This window comes from Mastigoproctus giganteus, chromosome 10 (genome assembly GCF_048544385.1).
Source record: "Mastigoproctus giganteus isolate SK-2022 chromosome 10, ASM4854438v1, whole genome shotgun sequence".
Classification (NCBI taxonomy): domain Eukaryota; kingdom Metazoa; phylum Arthropoda; class Arachnida; order Uropygi; family Thelyphonidae; genus Mastigoproctus; species Mastigoproctus giganteus.
The window spans coordinates 61,981,032-62,004,650 of NC_143584.1; the positions used below are offsets into that span (position 1 = coordinate 61,981,032).

Here is a 23,619-nt window from a genome sequence, read left to right on the forward strand (position 1 = left end):
TGATTTTAATTTGCCTCTAATTGATTGGAGTAAATGGAAAGGAACTCTACATGGGGAACAAAATTTTTAAATCAACTAGATGACTGTTATTTGTATCAACATGTCAGGGAAAGTACTAGAGAAAAGAATATCCTAGACCTCATCATCACCCATGAATCAGATGACATAACACGGCTGAGAGTAGAGGAACCAGTAGCAGAAAGTGATCACGGAGTTCTACGGTGGATGATGAATTCGGCCCTGGGAAGATTGTACAAGGCTCAAGGAGTAGAATTTTTTTCAGCCTGGTCTGTACTTGTTAAGAGGAGAGACTGCTTCTACAGGGATGGGATACACTTAAATAGAAAGGGTGCAAGAATATTTGCTGATGCTATCGAGGCAGTGTTAGGTGGGTCGGACAATTGCTAGCTTTGGGGGGGATACAAGGACTAGAAGATTAACAGTAGCCACTGGCAGAAGTGAAAGTGATGCTTGCACTGTTTCTATTGGAATGAGCAGCAGTCTGGAAAACAAGATGCAGGATATTTCAGAGACTGCTGGGAGTCATTGGGGTACAAGTAAACACATGGGTTGTGTTAGGGTAGCTAATAATATTAGGAACAGGTGCATGTATACTTGCGTGTTCCCAGTGCTAGGAGTTTGGTAAATTAATTTGATGAATTTGAGGTATTGCTCAAAACATCGAAGACAGATATTGTAGGGATATCAGAGACTTGGTGTCACACAGATATAAGGAATGCAGAACTGGAATTTTGGGAGTACAATGTGTACAGAAAGGATAGACAGGATAGGAAGGGAGGAGGGGTTATGCTATTAGTTAAGAAACACATAAAATTCAAGGAAGTGAAGCCAGTCGACATCGCTGGACAGTGCAGTGTCGAATCAGTTTGGTGTGACATAAGAATTGGGAGATCAAAATTGAGAGTAGGAGTGTGCTATAGGCCTAATGACTCTGATGAGTATAATAAGAAACTATGCAGGGAAATAGAGAGGGCGAAATTAAAATCCCCCATAATGGGGGATTTTAATTTCGCAGATATTGACTGGAATTTGTGGGTTGGTAACTCACACACTAGAAAGGCTTTTGTGGATTTATTGGATGATTGTTTTCTACATCAGCATGTTCGGGAGGCAACAAGAGGGAGTAATACTCTTGATCTGATTATCAGTAGTGATTCATCATGCATTAAGAATCTGCAGATAGAGGAACCACTAGGTGGCAGTGATCACAAAGTGCTGAAGTGGGATTTACTCAAAGAGGTAACTACCATCAGGGGTAAAGGGAAGGGTTATTGCTTTCGTAAAGGCGACTACGATGGTCTGAGACAGTATTCAAATTCTATACAGTGGGACCAACTGATGATGTTGCCAACAGCAAATTCAAAATGGGAAGCAGTCAAAGAACTTATCTTGGAAGTTACTAGGCTTTACATACCAAGTAAGAAATATTGTTCAAGGTTTAGGCCTAAATGGATGTCAGATGAACTAAGTAGACATATGGCAGAGAAGAAAAATTCATGGGATACATATAAATTAATGGGTGACATGGAAGCCTATGATAGTTATACGCTGGTCTGTAACCAAGTCACAAAGGAGATTAGGCAGGCAAAGGTAGATTATGAGAAATCCTTGGCAAAGGATGCAAAGAAAAACAGAAAAGAGTTCTTTACCTATGTAAACTGTAGAACGAAAGGGATGAATCAGATTGGTCCACTAAATATTGATGGTTGAACAGTTGAGGATCCTGCTCAGGTGGGTAACAAACTAAATGAGTATTTTGCATCTACATTCACACAGGAGTTATACAGGAAGGGGAATGCCGGAGGTGAAGTAAACTCTTGCAGTGAGCTAGATAATTTTGTAATAACCGAGAGGAAAGTGGAGGAGAAATTGTTGAGGATAAACACAAAAAAGGCACCTGGGGTGGATGGGATCTATCCAGTTATATTAAAGGAAGCAGCAAAGGAAGTAAGAAAACCCTTAGCCATAATTATGAGAGCTTCTTTGGACTCAGGGGAGGTACCCATAGACTGTAGACGTGCAAATGTGACCCCAATTCACAAAGGAGGATCAAAGGCTGACACAAGAAATTATAGACCTGTGAGTTTAACTTCTGTTCCAGGAAAATTAATGGAGGCACTGGTTAAAGAAGCCCTGCAGGATCATTTAGACATAACTTCAGTTATAGCTTGGATACAGCATGGTTCTGTTAAGGGAAAGTCTTGCCTGACCAATTTGATTGGATAATATGATGCAGTCACAAAAGAACTGGATTCAGGGAATAACTTTGATATTATATATTTGGATCTTAGAAAGGCTTTTGATACTGTTGCATATGGAAGACTGCTGCACAAATTGGAGCAGTGTGGTATTGGAGGAAAATTGCTGCTATGGATAAAGGGATAGTTGAGGGGGAGAAGACAGAGAGTGGTAATCAATGGACACTGCTAATCGTGGACTAATGTTGATAGTGGAGTCTCTCAGGGTTCAGTGTTTGGTCCATTATTGTTTCTGTATTTATAAATGATATTGATGATGGTATATCAAGCTTAAGGTCCAAGTTTGCAGACGATACAAAGGTTAGCAGGGTTGCTGCAACAGGATCCGGAAAGATCGAGCAGATGGGCTGAGAGGTGGCAAATGAAGTTTAACATTGACAAATGTAAAGTACTACATATGGGAAACAGTAACCCCAGAGCAACGCGTCAACTCTGTGGTACTTCCCTGACAGTGCTAGAGAATGAAAAAACCTGGAGGTAATTGTGCAGGCAGATATGAAGTTCTCTGAGCAGTGCAGATGGGCTGCAAGAGTAGCTCATGGTGTCTTGTCAATGATATACAGGAATTTTTCTAGCAGGGATAAGGAGGTGATTATTCTCTTGTATAAGGCAATGGTCAGACCACACCTTGAGTACTGTATACATGTCTGGAGGCCTCATTTCAAGAAGGATGTAGAGCTGCCGTAACGAGTACAGAGAAGGGCAACAAGATTAGTGAATGGAACAAAGGGTTGCTCTTACGAAGAAAGGCTTAAGTTTTGCAAATTACAGTGTCTGGAGACTAGGCACTGGCGAGGTGATCTGATAGAGGTGTATAAAGCCTTGAATGGTTTGAGCATGCTCAATGCTGATGGGAGTACTACATATGAGTACTACGATTACCTGAGAGGGCATAAATTCAAATTGAGGAAAGACAGATGTATGATAGATGTGCGGAAATTTGCCTTTAGCCAGCAGGTAGTTGGTTGGTGGAACAGAGTTCCATCCCTTGTTGTGGAAGTTGATAGCCTAAATAAATTTAAGGATCAGCTGGACAGGTATATAACGAACGGAAGGGTGAAATGGGGGTGTGTTTTTTTTTGGCTCATGCTGTAATGCTAATGCTAATGAAAAGAGAGAGGTAGCAGTAGTAAAAGGCAAAGGAATGGGTTTTAATTTCAGAAAAGGAAATTACGATGCCTTGAGGTATTACATGGCCTCTATTTTTTTTTTTTTTTTTTTTTTTTTTGATTTGGTAGTTGTTGGCGCATCGGCTTCTGTGGCCATATTGCACCTCCCAAGGTTTTTGCCGTACTTTGATCCAAGCCCGAGGCGGGAATCGAACCCGCGACCTTTGGGTATGGCCTCTATTAACTGGGTAGATATCGCACAGAGAACGAATACAATTGAACTGTTGTATGCTTTTAAAACATTAATCACAGACGCCTTGAATGCGTATTTGCCATTAAAAAAAAAAAAAAAAAAAAATACTACACGAGGAGGGTTCCAAGTTGGATGAATAGTGAAGTTGCCACATTACTTGATCAGAAAAAGGTGGCATGGAAAAGGTTACAGAGCAATAAAAAGTACTGAAGCCTATAACAGCTACATGATGATCTGTAATAGAGCCAAAGAAAAGGTTCGACATGCAAAAGCAGTTTATGAGAAATCGCTAGCAAACAGAACAAAGAGGGGGGATAAGGAATTCTTCATATATATAAATGCTAAGAAGATCGGATCTTTATGTAAGGGAAAGGGGATAGTATTAAATACACCAGCTGCCGTTGCGGATGAACTCAACAGTTATTTTGCATCAATATTTACAGAAGAAAAACCTTTTGTGGCAATGGGAAATTGTGGGAGCGAAGTTGAAAATTTTGTAATTAATCATATTGAAATTTCGCAAGATTATTTAATGAAAAAACTTTCGAGCCTACAGGCCAGTAAGACTCCTGGAGTTGGTGGAATATACCTTATAATCTTAAAAGAGGCGGCCAGTGAGTGCATTGAACTATTGAGGCTAAATATGCGAGCATCACTAGACTCTGAGGAGATTCCGTTGGATTGGAAAAGTGCCAATGTATCTCCCATACATAAGGGTGGTTCTAAGAGTGAAGTGGGAAATTATCGACCTATCAGTCTGACTTCAGTGGTAGGGAAAATCATGAAGGCAATGATCAAGGGTGGAATTCAAGATCATTTGAATAGAATTGAAATTCTCAAGGATGCATGGTTTTGTAAAGGGAAAATCTTGTTTAACAAATCTGGTTCGCTATTTTGAAAGGGTCACTCATGAGCTGGATTTAGGGAATAATTTCGACATTGTTTATTTAGATTTCAGCAAAGCTTTTGACTCAGTCCCACATGAGCGGTTGCTTTATAAGCTGGAACAGATTGGAATCACTGGGAAAATCCTTAGATGGATAGCAGGATGGCTTCAGGGCAGGAGGCAGAAAGTTGTGATAAATGGCCATTCCTCAGATTGGGTTGATGTAAGAAGTGGGGTTCCCCAAGGATCAGTATTAGGACCACTGTTGTTTTTAATTTTCATAAACGACATTGATGAAGGGATAGAGGGCCTGATGTGTAAATTTGCAGATGATGTTAAAATTGGTAGGTTAGTTAATGATCACTGTCAAGCTGAGCTTCTTCAGAGAGACCTAGATAGACTTCAAGAATGGTCAGAAAAATGGCAGCTATGCTTTAATCCAACAAAGTGTAAAGTATTACACCTGGGAAACAGTAATCCTAAAATAACTTATTCACTTGTTGATGGTATTCACTTGTTGATGGTACTTGTTGATATAACTTATTGATGGAGTTCAACTAAACCCAGTACTGCAGGAAAGGGACTTGAGTGTTACGATACGGTCAGACATGAAATTCTCTGAGCATTGTAAACAGGTTGCAAGGAAGGCCCATGGTGTCCTATCGATGATCTATCGAACTTTTGCAAGTAGAGATAGGGACGTGATAATCCCATTACATAGGACTTTTGTTAGACCACACTTGGAATACTGTGTTCAAGTATGGAGACTGCACCTAAAGAAAGACATCGAGCTTCTTGAAAGAGTGCAAAGACGGGTGACTCGCCTGGTGAGATCGGCAAAAGGGCATCCTTATGAAGAAAGACTTCGAATATGTGGGTTGCAGAGTTTGGAAACTAGACACCTTAGAGGAGATTTGATTGAGGTGTTTAAGGCTCTGAGAGGCATCAGTAAAATGAATGAGGACGAAATTTTCAAGATTATAAATGATGCTAGAACTAGGGGACATAAATTCAAGTTACGGGGGGGGGGTAGATGTTTAGATTGGACTGCAGGAAGTTTTATTTTAGCCAGCGAGTTATAAATTACTGAAATAAGTTGCCTACATGGGTGGTAGAGTTTGACGTTTGGGGAAATTCAAAGGTCATCTGGATAGTACTTTCGGGTGAGGGAAACGCATAGGACGATAGGTTTAATTTCCTTTTCTTTTATTAATTATTAGTTTTTTTTTTTTTTTTTTGGCTGGTGCAGCATAAGCCATAGACTTTCTTGCATCATGCGGCCATTACTAATACTAATCTCTAATTTACGAACCACGCAGCAGTCATCAACAGTTAAAGAGAACCAGACAAGCGGATTGTACGTGCCTATTGTTGTGTCTTAATCCTTTTCGTCGCTGTCTCCTGTGAAGTGATAAATTTAATAAATAGCACTACACATTTTTTAAAAATAAATTTTTATATAAACATCCTGTCATTTTTAATATGGATAACTGGCTGAAGAAATGTCCACTTAACAAGTCAAATAATGTGGAGCTTAGTACAAGTAGAGATAATGGGAATAATATTAATAAACGCCCCTGCAATGGGCAGACTGATAGCGTGGAAAAGAAATCCAAAACTCTTGGACAAAGCAGCATTATGAAGTTTATTTAAAATTTGGTTTCATCTGCGATAACCATATGTCACTGTGCGTTATTTTTTCTGAAACGTTGTCAAATGAATGCATAAAACCTTCGAAACTGAAACAGCACTTAGATTGTGTGCATCCAGAATACTCAAATAAGCCAAAGAAATTTTTCATTAATAGGAAAAATGAATATATTTCATCTAGAAAAATTATTTTTTGTAAACATGGTTTACTTGAGATGTTGTAATGAAGACTTGGTTATGGTTTCATATGAAGTTGCAAAAGTTGGTGAAAAGTTAATACTTCCCGCCAGAGGCGGATTAAGGTCGATTGAGGCCCCGGGCGTAGAAGAAAATATTGGGTCCCTTAAAAAAAAGAGAGAGACAGGGAAAATAAAAATACATGTTAACCATTTTTTTAAATAAATAAAAAATATTATGTACTATTAATGTTTTATTTCCAATAAAATTTGAATATAATATATGTATAATATAATTAATAATAGCATAATAATAATCACAAAGTTCTGAACTAATAGTTGAACATATGTAAAGGTATAATTATAATTAATGATGGTATACGTATAATAGGAGTAACAATCGGAAATTTGAACAAAAAAATCATAGAATTTTACTTGAAATTAAAATTGCAAATGTAAAAATATTTAAATAAATTTTTTTCTTGCTTTTCGTTTTGCAAACTTATTAACTATCTCATCACAATCAATAATTTTAAGTAAATCGCTCTCTATATATAAAATAGCCATATTATTTAGTCTTTCCTCTGAAATTGAATTTCTTAGATACTTTTTTACTCTTTTTAGACAAGAAAATGAGCGTTCCACCACATCGTTCCCCCGATGCGTTTGAAACTGGCATGGTTAACAAAATTTTCAAAATAATTTCCACATTTGGAAAAGTTGCTTTCATATCTAATGCTTTTTTGTATATATTATTAATTGATCACTTGTCTACTTCATCTAAATACAAAGTGGCGGCCGTAGCCTAGTGGTCAGGCGCGCGGGTGCATAAGTACACGTGCCTTGAGTGGCTGGTGTTCAAACTCGTGACTGCTGAATACGATTCTATTTCTTGTATTCTGTGTATCTTGTAAACTCCTCTGACCGTTTGGTCGTCCCAGAGTATAAACAGAAAATTTATTTTAAAAAGATTAAAAACTGTTCCAACTCATCTTTAAAATTAATGGAATCAAGGTCATCTTTATACATTTCTATTAAATTATTAACGCATTTTTTCTTTTCTTCTACACACAATGTAAACAGGAAAAATACTCTAAAATTACTTATAACATTTTCATAGATTTTTCCGCGTCTGTTCAGTTCTGCTATTAAATGATCGCATATTACGTAGAGTACATTATGTAAAAAAAATTGCTTTCGATTTTCTGTACATGTTCGCTCGCGATCATCTTCAAATGTTTTATCTGTTAGTTCTTTAACTTCTGATTCGATTTCGTTGAAATTATGTCTTATGTTTTCATTAATAAAAATTTCTAGACTTTTTAATAATGACGCACCTTTAACAATTGCGCAGTCAATAGACTGTAAAGATTTACTTGTTGCATTGATTCTTTGCAAAATTTTATTCCATAGGACTGTCATTACAGCAGTTTCGTAATCATTCATTTCTTTAAGTAATGATTTTGGTTCAATAACATTTTTTTTTCTTTTGTGGAATTGCATGTCTCATCTAATGCTTCTTTTATATTTTTGTAGCCACATTTTAACCCTAAAACTGCATCAGCCCTAGAAGACCACCTTGTATCTGACAATTTCTTTAATGTAGAAGAACCTTTATCCAATTTGTTGCATAAATTGGATAAATTGGATTATTCCATCGAAACGATGATGCAGAGAAAAAAATAAACAAATTTTCCACGAATAAAAAATGTCTGGAGGCATTACTACAACTCTCTGCAGGAACACAACCAACTAAATTTAGTGAATGACTGGAGCACGGAATAAACGTTGCTGATGGAGCATTTTGTCTTATTCTTCTTTGCAGATACATTGTTCTTGCCCGGCATATTTGGTGCATTGTCGTACGATTGTCCACGGCAATATTTTATATCTACTGGCAAACTTTGCAAGGTAGATAAAACTGTCTCTTCTAGATACTCCGCATCGTGTCTTTCTATAGGGAAGAACTTTAAAGATCTTTCTTTAACATCCCCATTTGCTGATAAATTTTGCTGATTTTGTAGCGTACTACAAAAGTAAGTTGATCCACATGCACAACATCGGGTGTAGAATCTAAAATAATAATATAATATTTTGCGCATTTTATTTCCACCACAATGTGTGCCATAAAATAATTGGCAATTATTTTCAAAAGTTCATCACACGTCTGATGCGATAAGTAATTTACATGTCCGCTACGTTGATTTCCATACTTTTGTAAGTGCAACTTTAAAAAATCGTCATATTCGCTCAAATACTCTAAACTAGTCAAATAATTGCCTTTCCTCGAAGATGTTGCACTCTCATTATGGCCTCTAAAAGCAATGCCCAAACTTGAGAGGAATTTTATTGTGGATACAATTCTTCGCAGAATCTCTCTCCAATAATTTTCTTTTTGCAATGTAATTTGCAGATTTTGAACCTCAATGCGATTTATCGTAGAGAGCGCTTGTATAATGTACATATTGTGAGCAACGTGCTCTTTTGACATTTCATGCTCGGACAAAGTTATTCCAATATTTTTCCAATTTTGGAACTCTGTAGTCAACTTAGACTTTGAGCCCGAAAACATTTTCATGGGTAATTTTCCGAAGCATCCAAAACAATAAATTGCTTTGGATGCTTCGGAAAAACTTAGCCACGTCTTTTCTTCTTTTTCGCCATTCGAAATTTTTCTGTAAAAATGGTCTTCACAGAAAATGTAAATGCGATCACCGTGTTTATAGACCGATTTAAGTGTAGTTATATCGCCTATATTTTTTGGTTTATTTGAAATTAGAAATTCAACCATTTCATTAGATAAAACGTTAGCCCAGAGAGCAATATCTTTTAGTGTAACTTCGAATGGAATATTTTCCGTTTGCGTTTCAATATTTTCTAATGGACTTTCTTTTATATTTTTTTCTACTGGTTTTTCACCTGGTTGACTGTTGACTGGTTCTTCATCTTCTTCATCATTGTTGCTTTCTTCTATACCTTGGTTTTCAACTTCAACTAACTCTTTTTGTTGACTGATGGAAGCTCCTTGTTCTTCATCTTCATTGTTGCTCGAATTATGATGGCCTGAATGGCCAGGGCCAGTTATAAATTTGTCCAATGCTCCTCTGTTGGTTGGCAACTTGCTCGTGTCTTTTTTTAATTTCTTTTTTCAGCCCCTGATAGATGTTTCATTTTTCTAGCTACCATTGGTAGCCTACCAATGAAAAGAAAAATATAAAATTTAATAGTCTAAATGATTAGAATACTAGAGAAGAGATTTTTCGTTATAGTGCAATAAATTAATGATTAATTAAAATTCAAAAATTATTCATAAACTACGAAAATCCAGGCGCTGATGTAAGAACACAATTAATTTTATCTTAATATAATTTCAACAATATACGATATACGCGTATTTGTGTATAACGTAAGTTTCCACTGCAGGAGAACCTTTCTTTGTAAGTAAAAAAAAAAAAAAAAGAAGTATGCTGCCGGTGCATGGTTTCACAGGACACGGCTCAAACACTTCAAAGAAAAACTCGCCTCATTGCAGAGAACCATCTTGCCTTTGTAAGTACAAAGTAGCAAATACGATTCTATTGCTATGATAAGCGGTAGCGCAGCCGCGCGGGGCCTATGGACATGTGTATATGTAAAGGGCGGCTCCTAGAACGTTTGTTCAACTCCGCCTCGTATCTCTGTGAAGAACAGTATCACTACAAATGGGCCAGATATGTGTGTGATGTCGGTTTGTGTGTATTATGCGTGTGTTCTGTTGTTCTGTTCTGGCCGCTTGGCTGCCCAGAAGCAACAGTCACCTGGACAGATGATTCTGGGTACTCGTCCACACCACGGGAAGGTGGGCCAGTCCATGTAAAGCACGTACTGTATCAAGAGAGACTCTGACCCATCTGATGTTGTCAGAAGGTAGGCCGGGATCCTCTGGGGACCCATTCCAGAGGGAAAAATTAAAAAAAATGATCACCCATGGTGCTGGATATGGAACCGAAATTAATAAAAATGAAACAGAAGAAAATAAAATAAAACATAAAAAAAAAAATAAATAAATAAATAATAAATAAATAAAAATAAATAAAATAAAATAAATCAATAAAAAATAAAATAAATCAATAAAAAATAATAAAAATAAATAAATAAAAATAAATAAAAATAAATAAATAAAAATAAATAAAAATAAATAAAATAAAATAAATCAATAAAAATTATAATAATAAATAAATACATAAAAGAAAGAAAGTGATGCTACTAAAAAATAAAAACAGAGAGAGAGAGAGAGAAAGCACTTAATTTTGTCTGCAGGCCAAGGAAAAATTTCACTTCTTGAGGATTTGAGTTTATATATTATTAAAGGAGATCTAACCAGCAATGCATCAGCAGGACCATTGTGCTACATTCTGTTGAGATCTGTCGACACTGAACGCCTTCGAAGAAATACGCCTTGAGCGATAGCCTGAAGAATCTGATATGACTCCGAGCTTTGAAGCAGAGACGACTCCTGTCCTGGTTGAAAATTAGTAAGTGCATGAAGAGGAAGTCTGAGATCGTCATACAGGGAGCAATGAAACAAGATGTGATCCCAACTCTCTGGTGATCCACACGAACAGAGGTCTGTTTGTAATAAATTGAACCTAAAAAGACTCTGGTTCATCGATCCATGTCCTGTCAACAGGTAGGACGTGAATATGTCCATGCAGAACCACAATCGAACACGTTTATCAAGGAGAAATGAAATTTGTGGTATAAATTTTCTCGTTGTTGCACCAACGGGAGCTGTATCCCATCGAGACTGCCAGATGTTAACTAACTCGTTCCACAGTCTCCTTCTTTCTCTTTTAACATCCTCTTGAAGGTTGATGGTTATTCCAAGAAATTCGGTCTCAATCTGGTTTTTAATTTTGTATAAAAATCCTCTATAAGTAACTTGCAAGTCTAAAGGTAATGTTCCGGCTAGTACTTGCAGAGCTTGCGTCGAGACTGTCCTGCATGCCTTAACTAAATACCGCAAGATGGTTCTCTGCAATGAGGCGAGTTTTTCTTTGAAGTGTTTGAGCCGTGTCCTGTGAAACCATGCACGGGCAGCATACGTGATCAGAGGGAGGAAAACTGCATTGTAATTGATTCTTAAAGTTTTTCTGGAGAGCCCCCATTCAACACGGGACAACCTAACAATTGCACCAGTAAATCTACCTATTTTAGATGATAAGTTTGTCAAGTGAGGAATAAAATTGAGACTGGAATCAATTACCACTCCTAGAACTTTGTACTCTTTAACTATGGGGAGACGAATGTTGTTGATCTTGACCAGCGGAGAACGAGAGATATCCAACTTTGATTCAAGAATCATCATCTTTGTTTTTGGCCACAGTCCAATTGTGGAGATCCCGGAGAACAAAATTTGCGGTAGTTTCAAGATTGACCTTACAGTTACCATTTACCAAGATGGTGAGATCGTCTGCATACGCTATTATTTTGACGTTATCGAAAGATCGGGAGAGCCACTGCTGCAGCACCATGTTCCATGTAAAAGGACCCAATATAGAGCCCTGTGGGCATCCTCTAGATACTGAAAGGCCGCCGTAGCCTAGTGGTCAGGTGCGCGGGTGCATAAGTACACGTGCCTTGAGTGACCGGGGTTCAAGCCCGTGACTGCTGAATACGGTGCTGTTTCTTGTATTCTGTATATCTTGTGAACTCCTCTGACCGTTTGGTCGTCCCGGAGTATAAACAGAAAATTTATTTATTTATACTGATCTTGATACTTGGCTATGTTTAGCCTTGACTATTATGGTTCTATTGGCAAAGTAATTACAGATTAAAAGGTAAAGGTGGTTGGAGCACCTAGCCGATCGCAGACGCTCCAGGACGCTCTCCCACCAAAGGGAGTCGAAGGCGCCCTCGATGTTGATGAAAACGGCCAGGGTATATTTATGTACCGAGTTTTGAACTGAAGAGACAAAGTCCACAAGAGTATCCTCGCAGGAACGTCCGGGACAGAACCCGTATTGACTCCTTGAAAGCAAATCCTGTTCTACCAGTAGGGTATTCAATCTAATGGCCATTAGTCGCTCTAGCAATTTACCCAAATTAGCCAGCAGTGCGATCGGCCTGTACGATCTAGCAACTCCAGAAGGCTTACCGGCTTTCTGATCAACTTAACTAGAGCTTTGAGCCGTTCCAAATTTCCGGAAAAGTTTCTTCCTGAAGGCATCTGTTGAATAGGTTTAGAAGAACATAAAGTTTTAATTTCAAGATTCTGATAATAAAAATGTTTTCTACAAGATCTAGATCCTGGGCACTTCTGAACATTAACTTTATGCGAGACAGCCTGAAGTTCACCAACGTAAAAGGTTCGGTGGTTGTTGAGGACACATAAAATTCATTGTCTGATCGGATTTTAGAATGAACAGCTAAGTCTGAGGTAGGATCATCCAACGGAAAAAGAGCATCTAAGGTTACATTTGCAGAATCATGCCAGTTCAGTGTTTCCACGGAGTCCGCCACAATTGAGCCAAATATGTTAGAACCAGAGGTTTTTCCTCTTACAATCTTGTATAGAAGACCCCTTGGGGTCTTCTATACAAGACCCCAATTTTCTAATGTATAGAAGACCCCTTGGGGTCTTCTATACATTAGAAAAAGTCATTAGAAAAAAGTGTCATTAGTGTCATTAGAAAAAAAGCGTAAAGTTGGGATTTTGTGGGGCACTTCAGAAGTCGTGGCCCAGGGCGCGCCCCCGGTGCGCCCGCTGTTAAATCCGCTTCTGCTTGTGTTTTTGTCGGTCTCCAGAAACTTGGAAACACATCTTGTATGACTGCCCGATTTATGAGTAACACAGATGTATTTTGAGATCTAATTTGTCTGAATTAGGCAGGGGTACTGAAACACAATGGCTCTCCAGTTTTGACAATTTTGCTTTGTTTCAGGATTATTGTAGGAGAGAATTCCATAAACGGAAACAATTGTCTGTATTAATTCATGTTGTTTAAAATTGGAGTTTCACGATACTGTAGTAGTAGTAGTGGCATGTGACGCAAGAAAGCAAGTGTATGAGTTTATGCAGCATCAGCAAAAAAAAAAAAAAAAAAACACACCATTCCCTCCACATGCCTGTCCAGTTCCTCCTTAAATTTATTTAACCTATCAACTCCCACAACGATGGAAGTTTGTTCCAGTAATTAACCACCCGCTGGCTAAAGGCAAATTTCCGCACATCTATTCTACATCTGTCTTTTCTTAATTTGAATTTATGCCCCCTTAGGTTCGTAATCTGAACATTGGAACGATCTAATCAGAATTCAGCGTGCTGAACCCATTAAAGGCCTTATACATCTCAATCAGATCACCGCGCAGGTGCCTAGTCTCCAGCCACTGCAATTTGCAGAACTTAAGCCTCTCTTGGTAAAAGAACCCCTTCATTCCCCTCACCAATCTTGTTGCCCATCTCTGTACACGCTCAAGCAAATCTACATCCTTCCTAAAATGAGGCCTACAGGTCTGAAGGCCTAAAATGAGGCTTACAGGTCTGAAGGCCTAAAATGAGGCCTCCAGACCTGTACGCAGTACTAAAGGCATGGCCTGACCATTGCCTTATATAGAGGGACAATCACCTCCTTTTCCCTGCAAGCAAAATTCCTATATATCATTGACAAAACCCCCATGACCTGCCCTGGCAGCCTGTCTGCATTGCTCAGAAAACTTCATATCTGACAGCACAATTACTCCCAGGTCTTTTTCATTTTCTAACACCTTAAGTGTAGTACCACACAGTTGGTACGTTTCTGTGGGGTTACTTCTACCCATATGCATTACTTGGCATTTGTCAAGGTTAAACTTCAGTTGCCACTTCTTAGCCCATCTGCCCAAATTATCTAGATCCTGTTGCAGTAGCACACTGCCATTATTGTCATTAACAACCCTGCCAACTTTGTATCATCTGCAAACTTCGACACTAAGCCTGATATACCTTCATCAATGTCATTGATAAATATACAAAACAACAGTGGACCCAACACCGAACCCTGTGGGACTCCACTAATAACATTAGTCCACGAAGAGCAGCACCCATTGATTACCACCCTCTATCTTCTCCCACTCAACCATCCTTTTATGCATTGTAGCAACTTACCCTTAATACCATTCTGCTCCAATTTGTACAATAGTCTTCCATGCGCAACAGTGTCAAAGCTTTCCTGAAATCAAATATATGATATCAAAATTATTTTTTGCATCCAGTTCCTTTGTAACCATACCATAATAACCAATCAAATTTGTCAGACAAGACTTTCCCTTAACAAACCTATGCTGTGTTTGAATTATTGCTGCAGTCTTGTCTAGATGATCCTGCAATGCATCTTTAACCAGTGACTCCATTATTTTACCCGGAACAGAAGTTAAACTAACTGGTCTGTAATTACTCGTGTCACCCTTCGATCCCCCTTTGTGAATTGGGGATACATTTGCACATCTGCAGTCCGTGGGGACCTCCCCTGAGTCCAAGATGCTCTCACAATTATGGCAATATGCATATGTACATATATATATATTTTTTTTTATGAAAACCCCAACACGAAAGGTATCAAAACCTATACTACTTAGTACTGTGCATGGGTTGAAGGAGAAGTATGGGACAAAGGGATATGAAAAAAAAAATGTATATATATATATTTTTTTTTTTTCTTTTGGGTGTGTGTCTGGGGAAGGAAATTTTTTTTCTGTTCGATATGATAAACAATAAATAATGCCTATTTCACAATCGTTTTTGAAGCCCACGCCTCCTAATTGAGACCAGAGGGGTTAAATTCTGCTGCGCTGAATTCTGCAGTGGTTTGAAAGTAAGGACGGCATGTGGACATGTTTTTGTAAAGGGCGGCTCCTAGAACGTTAGTTCAACTTCTCCTCGTATCTCTGAGAAGAATAGTATCACTACAAATGGGCCAGATATGTATGTGACGTAGGTTTGTGTGTGTTCTGTTGTTGTTGTGTCTGGTCGCTTGGCTACCCAGAATCATCTGTCCAATCACATGGACAGATGATTCTGGCTACTCGTCCACACTACGGGAAGGTGGGCCAGTCCCAATGGAACACGTACTGTCAATACTAGATTCTGACCCACCTGATGTTGCCAAAAGGTGGGCCAGATTCCTCTAAGGGCCCACTGCAGAGGAGAGAAAAAAAAATTTTCCCGTGGTGCAAAAAAAAAAAAAAAGTGATATCACTGTAGAACGCGAAACAACAAAAAAATAAAATAAAATAAATAAATAATAAAATAAAATAAATGAATAAAAATAAATAAAAATAAAAAAACAAAATTAAAAAATAAATAATAAAAAACACAACTCTGAAGAACGCAAAAAGAAAAGAGAGGGGGGGGGGAGAGAACCATGTGACAGCCACACTGAAGAACGTGAAGAGAAAAGAGATGGGAAGAAATTAAAAAAAAAAAAAAAAAAAGAGATAGTGGTTTCCATCCTACACACAGGCCGCAGAACAAGCTCCACAGCCCATGTGGCAGGTCGGGGAGGGAAAAAAAATATACATGGTCGGTTTCAGTTCACCGCTGGGTCATCGATGTTGGCCACTGGGGGCCTGTTAATCCTTCGTCTGCGCTTAAAAACTTCAGCTGAGTAGGTTTGCAGTGCAGGGAGGTTGCTAGGGTTCTGTAGAAAGAGCTCTAGATGCTCGCCAGAGATCTGTGTACAGCTGACAAGGTTGTGTCTCAGATCCGCGTAACGTAATGCACTCGAATAGTATGTGCCACCAGTTCTCTTTGGCTCCACAATGGCAGAGATCTGTTGGGTGGAGACCCAGATGGTGTAATGGCGTCACACCTAATTACCGTGTCCGGTAATTAGGTATGACGTTTCTAATGAAGGGATAAACTCAGACTGTACAGATTTAGTAGCAGCGTAGGTTACATCAGGTAGGAATCTTCTTGTGACAATGCCCTGTGTTGAGCTATCCCATCGAGTTTGCCAAATATTGAAGAGCTCGTCGTAGCAACGGGTCATCTCAGCCTTGGGGTCAGCATCCAGGTTAACCTCAATGTCGAGGATCTTTGTTGGGATATTTCTCATAATTCGGAAGCACAACCCACGGAAGATGACATATAGATCGAGCGGAAGTGTTCCCGCGATGACCTGAATGGCAGGAGTGGAGATCGTTCTACACACTCGGCAGATTGCCATTAACATTGACCTCTGGATGGTTCCAAGCTTGTCTCGCATCTTTACAAGAGTTACCCGATGAAACCAGGCTCCGGCTGCATAGGTCACAATTGGTAAAAATACTGCTTTGTAATACAACCGCAGGAACTTTTTGGAGAGTCCCCAATCATTTTTAGATGTGCGTATGATGGTTCCTGAGAATCTCTTAACTTTGCTTCTTAGCCCAGTGGTAACCACACCTGACAAGCAATATCAAGGACCTGAGTTTGAATCCCGACGGTTATAAAAAAAAAAATAATAAATAATAATAATAATAAAACGCTAGGGGGAAAAAATCGCGAAAATCGCTTCAACAGAGCTACCTCCCCCAAAGTCGAAGTGAGACTCACGCAGAGAGTGGCGCCATCTGCTGTCGCTCCCAATGACTACCGTCCATCACTGGATGCCAAAACTAAACAGGTCCACTTCCATAGCTGGACGAAGATTAGAACTAGAAATACTGAACAAACTGCATCGAGTGTGGCTCAGGATAAAGTCGTTCGCGACACGCCTCGGGCAGAGGAGTCGGCTCGAAAAGTTGGACACAAGTCTCCCATGGACGACAGTGAAGCAAGTGGCGCTGTCTCCCGTAGAGCTACCACAAATGAAGGCAAGACTACAAAGTAATGAAGCTGAAGACCGATATGACAATGTACATAGTGTTTGGTTGCCACTAGTGGTTTCCAGCAACTTCCAGTGTAATATGTTGTTTTGTGTGACAGTAATATAGTGTTAATTGTAATGTATCTCGGGGATTTCCCCCAACACCCCGTCAAACAAAGTAATGAATACAAAACTGTAAAGGCCAGATTTATGTAAGTTAGTGAGCGTTCGTGTAGTATTAGTGTGGAGTTGTGTTGTTCATCCGGCCTCTTAGTCTAAAGGCCTGTGTTTTCACACAAAAACCTCTAGTTTACCATCCAGCGCCACGAGGCAGCAGACCGGGCAATAGGGAGTGTAAAGCACTGGCGGGGCGAACCCCCGTGGTAGCCAAAGCTACAGACAGGAAGAGCCAAAAAAAAAAAAAAAAAAAAAAAAAAAAAGTGCAAGTTAGAAGATGGTAATGAGGAGATAGGAAGTGAGAGGGAGAAATCGGTAGAAGGATAGAGTAGGGGGAGGGAACAGTAGTGAAGGCGCCCGCAGGAGTGAAAGAGGGGACATAAGGGAGACCCCAAGTCAGATGCCCATCCTGCTCTGGGGGTGGGATATGATAGTTAGCACTGGAAAATCCCACTAGGCGAAGGGAGGGTGCCACCCAGGTTGAGGAAAAGGGTTGGGGGAGTGAGACATCAACCAACCCAGGTGGTAGAAATGAAAGAACGTAGGGAGAGGATCCCTATGTAGGAACGTTGCATTGGTACTCTATCCCCCACACCACTGGCCAGGATAAGGCCATGCCGGCCAGCAGAGGCGGAATGGCCATAAGATTTACCGGGGAAACCCCAGTGAGCCGGAGGCCAGCGTGATTTTCAATATTACACTCTGACCTCCAATATTTGTTGATTAATATATGAAAACTAAATGCACAAAAATCATGAGAATGTAGATTATTAAGAAAATTATAATAAGTGTAGATAATTCCCTAGTTATTTGTAATCTTCCCTCCCCCCCCCTTTTAGGCGCCTCCGTAGCCAGGTGGGAAGGAGCAGCAGTGCGTAGCACACGCTTCTTGATTAGACCGGGGTTCGAGCCCGTCACCACCAAATACGGAGGATGCGAAAAGGTCAAGGAATGACCACCGCATATCCCTGGAGCAATATGGCCTTAGTTGCTAATGCTCCTAAAAACCAAATAACAATAACAACAATTCCCTTCCCCCCCCCATACACACGCGCACACTTCCTCACAATATGGCCATAATCTAGTACAAGTTTTTCCCGATAAGAATTTTTGACCCAGTCCGCCATGTCGGCCAGTGTCAACATTCCACACCAAGGACGTATTCAGGGGAGGGGGAGAGGAGGAATATGCCCTCCCTTAACCAAAAATTTTAAATTAAAGAAAAAGAACGCAGGAGGCGTTTCACTTCTTCTTGAGAAGATTTTGAAACAACACTTTTACTTGTGGGGGGGGGTGTATTTTTGAAAATGTTTATTTTATATATTATTTATATTTTATTCCCCTATTAACAACTCCCCTTTATAATAACTCCCCACTTGCGCATCTGACTATTTTACTTCAGAAAATTCCAAGTTCTAGGGGAAAATCTCCTTGATGAGTTTAATTCCCTTTGGATAGGTTTTTTCTCAGAATAACAAAGAGACACACAAATGTTGTATAATAAAAATACAGTTTATTGGACACCTTTACATAGATACATCAAACAAAAGAAATTTATTAAACTCATGACCAAATAGATTTAATTTCATCTTCTTATAACAGAATGTAAATGAGCAAAGTAATTTGCCTATTGAGCAAACTCAAGGAGGGCTATTTCCTTTACATAAATCATAAACAACTATCTCTTCTTTTAAACTACAAAATGTTTTTACTTCCTTACTCCTGAGTTCAATTGACTTTCAAAAGAATCTATTAACATTCTCCTTTCATTACAAAACAATTCCTACTCCAAATTGATAAAGCTCCGATACTCTTAATTTCAGTATAAATCATTACTCTGGTTTCTAACAGATTATAGCCTACAACCTTCTCTAATCTAGGTAATCAATACTATCAAATTTCTACAATTAACTACTTGCACGTTCGGGGGTTACTGACATCCGTCTATCCCCTTCCAAAATTCATACTTAGTCATTCACTTATTTAACCAAATATTAACAAGTATCAATCACTTCAAAAATTTTATATCTATTCCCTTCCAAAATTTATTTATATATATTGACTTGCCCTGGGTAATGTCCTTCAGTTCATAACATTCACTAACTTATTCATTATAATATAGTACTACTTATACATATGTGTTCAATCAAAAGTTCTGATAAATTGGTTATCAAGTGTCTATAATCGATGTGATGGTGAGAGTACTTAAACAAACTAATCACTTACTGACATAACTTGGCAGACTTCACGGTACATCCTTCTCTAAGCGAGTAGGGGATCCTTTCTATCTGGGTCGCATCTCACAATCACTGGGGGCGTTCGACATAAGATGCTGGATTCCTTCCTGGGTACCTTTGTATTTCTTTATGGACGCATTAATTTCATCTGATCAGAATGGCTGTACTCTTTTTGTCCGGCTTCGGATTTCATCAGCTCCAGCGTACTTGCTCTCAGAATATCAGGCAATCTCGTTCCTTCATAATGGAGTTGACTCCTTCTCATCTGCTTTAAGGATCTTGAAAAATTTTCCCTCTTTTCTATGGCACGTGTTCGTCTCTCACTTCGAAACTCAGTCTACTTTGACTGACTGTCTGACCGACTTCGGCGCTCCAACTTCATCTTCCCACTTACTCGACTGCTTCTCCACTACTTATTAGATCACTGACTTAACTGTTCACTTAAAGCTTATCTACCCCTCATACTCACTACACATTAGAACTTAGCCACTTTTCTCCACCGGCTACTCTATCTAAAAAAACTCATTCCTTTCTTTTCTTCTCCAACTTTCATCTTACTGCCCAACTCACTGACACTGACCCACTCTCATCTTACTGCCCAACTCACTGACACTCTCTCACTCTTTTCTTCCTGCCCAACTCACTGACACTCTTTTTTCGTCCGTCTCCATCCACAAATTTTTCTTACCAGTCTGTCACGCCTCTCCACAGTGTTCTACCCAATCTCCTCCTTCCTATATTCATTTTTATCCTTTCATTTGTTGGCAGGTCAGCCAGCCTTGTGGCACGGGATTCACAATACCCCTCTCCTTTTTTATTTCCTACCTGTTAACATCCGTTGAGCTCTTTCATGTAGGCCGAATGCATCAAAACAACTCCTTCTGTGTCATCACAGCTTGTCTCAAAAGCACTACAGACAAACCACAAATGTGTCACTGGAGACCATCGCGTCTATTTTTAGAGGCTTGTGTGTGCGTTTAGCCATATGCGTTTCCGGTGCGTGACCCCTCATAAACTTGTTGCGCCGTACCACCTGCTGGGCTTGCTATAGTATTTTCCGTCAGTTTTCTGTTTTTGACGGATGTAAAGCTAATTTTTCTGTTTTTCGTTCTTCCTACCTTTTAAGTTTTACAATCCTTACTGGATAATTCTTGTTTATTGAACTGACGCTATTAACATTTCTCCCAACGGCAAGAATCCAAAAAGGAAAACTAACTTCAGAAGTCAAAAAAAATATTTTATTTTTGTAAGATTTTCAGATCTTACATACTTTTCATATGGAATGCAATTCTACAAAGATTGAATGCAACTAGTCTTCAAAATAAAAATTCTGATTTACACAATGCCATAAATCTTTTAAAATCTGTTCTAAGGGATGGAGATGAGGATGTGCAATTGGCAGGCAAACAACGATTTATAGTGAATTGTTTCAATGTTATCCGCGATCAGTTGGTATCAGACATTTCTGTTCGAACCGAAAAATCTGACTTCCTGACAATGTCATTCGACCTTGAAGCCCGACGTGTTATCTTGTGAATACTGACAATTAGAACACTGCCTCTCCGAGCAATAAACTTTTGGTAAATATAGCTCCCCCACATTTGACATTAGATATATATACCAGTGAAGTCTCCTGAGGTGATAATAGTGTGTTTCCGCCCTAAAACGTCTACTTCAGTCACCCCAAAATTAGCGGGTTTCAATTACACAAGTTTGTCCAACATGTCACTGCAAAGCATGCAGTTTCATTAAATTTATGGTTTTGAGATCATTTGCTATTTTCACAACAACATTCTACCCTTGTGTAGTGCTTTCTTTCTATACAGCCAACAAGACTGGACTTTGTCGCTTTTAATACATTTTATAAAGATTTTTTTTTTTATGTGTATCTGTTCTGTTTTCGCTTGGGGTCAGAAAATTTGTTGCAAAGTTACTTGAAGGAAAAACTGGGAAAACGAAAGTGGGAAATGAAACAAAAAAATTCAGATATTTTCATTTTGCTTTATTGGCACAGAAAGAAAGTTCTGCAGTTCTTATCAGGTACTATTCTGTGATTCTGCATTGTCAAGTGTAGGGTGATTTTACCTTTTCGAGTTTCTCAGAGCAGAGCACGAAAAAAATTAACCCATTACAAGCATTCGTTTCTAACCTGTGATAGAAAGAGTGAAAACGTAAGTACTGTAAATTTATTATTCCAGTTTTCATTAGTTTACATGATGGACCATTCACAAACAGAGGCGGACTGGCCATAAGACTTACGGGGGAAATCCCGGTGGGCCGGAGGCTGGAGACCGATGTGCAGTTGCATGGCCACATACACAATGTTGTGAGGCTGCTGAAAGTTTTCCCCGGTAAGAATTTTTGATCCAGTCTGCCTCTGTTCACATATGTTGAATGATCCATGACGTCTGCGATAGTGAAAAGGGTGTCCAGTTTTGATAATAACGTTACTCATTACTGTATATTTTTCTTCTTATTATTATTTTTTTACTATTCTTTGCATTTTGTTACAACTTGACAGAACGATCTGTAATTTTGTTGCTCTGGTGTCGGTATATATATATATATTTTTTTTTTCATTGAAAACCTGTGGCTAGATCATTTACAGATTATAGAAAGATGTAAAATGAATTTCAAAAAAGTTATTTTACGTGTCCTCGCCTTTTTTAAACCCCTTTTGCACGCAGCAAACAATGAATGCGCACCTCTGAACAGAGAAGGGTGCATTGATTTGCTTTATGCGCACAATGCAATGCTAACTTTGTAGTGATGAACTTCCTCTTTATGCTCTGGGCGACCACACGGTCAGAGGAGTTCACAAGATAGGGAGCATAGAAGAAACGGCACCGTATTTAATGGGCATGGGCGCCAGCAGAAAATTTTGAAAGGAGGTGCATGCGGAAATAAATTTTTTGCTCACCAAATTTTGGAATACATGCAATATGGAGGTGGAAAGTGAGTGCATTGAACCATTGAGGCTATTTATGCGAGCATCACTGAAACGGGAGTCATTCCATTGGATTGAAAAGTGCCAACATAAGGGCGGTTCTAAGAGTGAAGTGGGAAATTACCGGCCGGTTAGTCTAACTTCAATAGTAGGGAAAATCATGGAGACAATGACAAAGTTGGAAATCAGAATCATTTAGACAGAAATGGAATTCTGAAGGATATTCAGCATGGTTTTGTAAAGGGAAAATCATGTTTAACTTGAGGTTGTCATAGACATACTCTCAGATATGCCAGACAAGCTGTACTTACTACCTGGGAGTCTAAAACGCTGATTAAAATGATATTCGGGTGACACTCAAGTAAAGTGGACTCAATTTCGGCGAAGTCCGGATGGTTTATGACAACCAGTAACTCCCATGCAAAAGCACACTGTGGGTAATCACCTAGGTGTGAACCAAAGTAGTCAGGGGTCGAGGTGTGGCGCCCACACCACATGGACGAATGCAGCCCCTCTGTGCTACCAGGCAATACTAGGTGGCAGTTGACTCTATCAACCGGCGCAATACGACCATTTTGCTTATTGGAGGCTTGAAGTGGTGGAACCCATGTTTAGTCTCCAGAGCTAAGTTCCGGTCAATCCTTTCCCATCTCTTCCATCATGCCGTATGACTGATGACTTTTGAGGTTATAATGTACATCATTGCGAGATCCAATCTTCCTTACATTACAGCTCTAAAACTGTGTTCGCAGGACGGTCGCTAGTTAGTACACCGAACCGAACCTATTGGTAACTCTCTATGAGGCTTCCGGATCAGCTAGTGTATAATCTTGCTACCTCTATTCTGCCAAACAATGACTGGAAGGAGTCCTTGTAGTGTGTATGTGGGGCCACGTTTTTTTAAGGATCAGGGTATATTCTTACCATGTGTACGCCCTATCCAAAAATTTCATTACTTCATACAGCATGCCCCCCCCCCCCACTTTTTCTTACTATTGAATACACCATGAATTGTCAAACTAATAGAGCAAGCTTATCTGCGAAAAGATCTAAACCTCCCAAACACTTCCTAGTTCATTTCACAAATATACGTGGTTTCA

At 39.2% G+C, this 23,619-nt stretch overlaps 2 protein-coding genes across 3 annotated transcripts in view; one reads left to right on the top strand and one right to left on the bottom strand.

Annotated features, from left to right (window-relative positions):
- Positions 1-23,619, top strand: part of LOC150079052 (uncharacterized) — a 577,353-nt gene that overhangs the window by 73,452 nt on the left and 480,282 nt on the right. The gene's annotated exons all lie outside the window — the stretch shown is intronic.
- Positions 8,323-18,462, bottom strand: LOC150079053 (uncharacterized). Its single transcript, XM_090382930.1, has 2 exons — positions 18,393-18,462; positions 8,323-9,416 (listed from the first exon to the last, which is right to left on the bottom strand). The coding sequence occupies exons 1-2, from the start codon at positions 18,460-18,462 to the stop codon at positions 8,323-8,325; spliced, it is 1,164 nt and encodes a 387-aa protein (XP_090239056.1).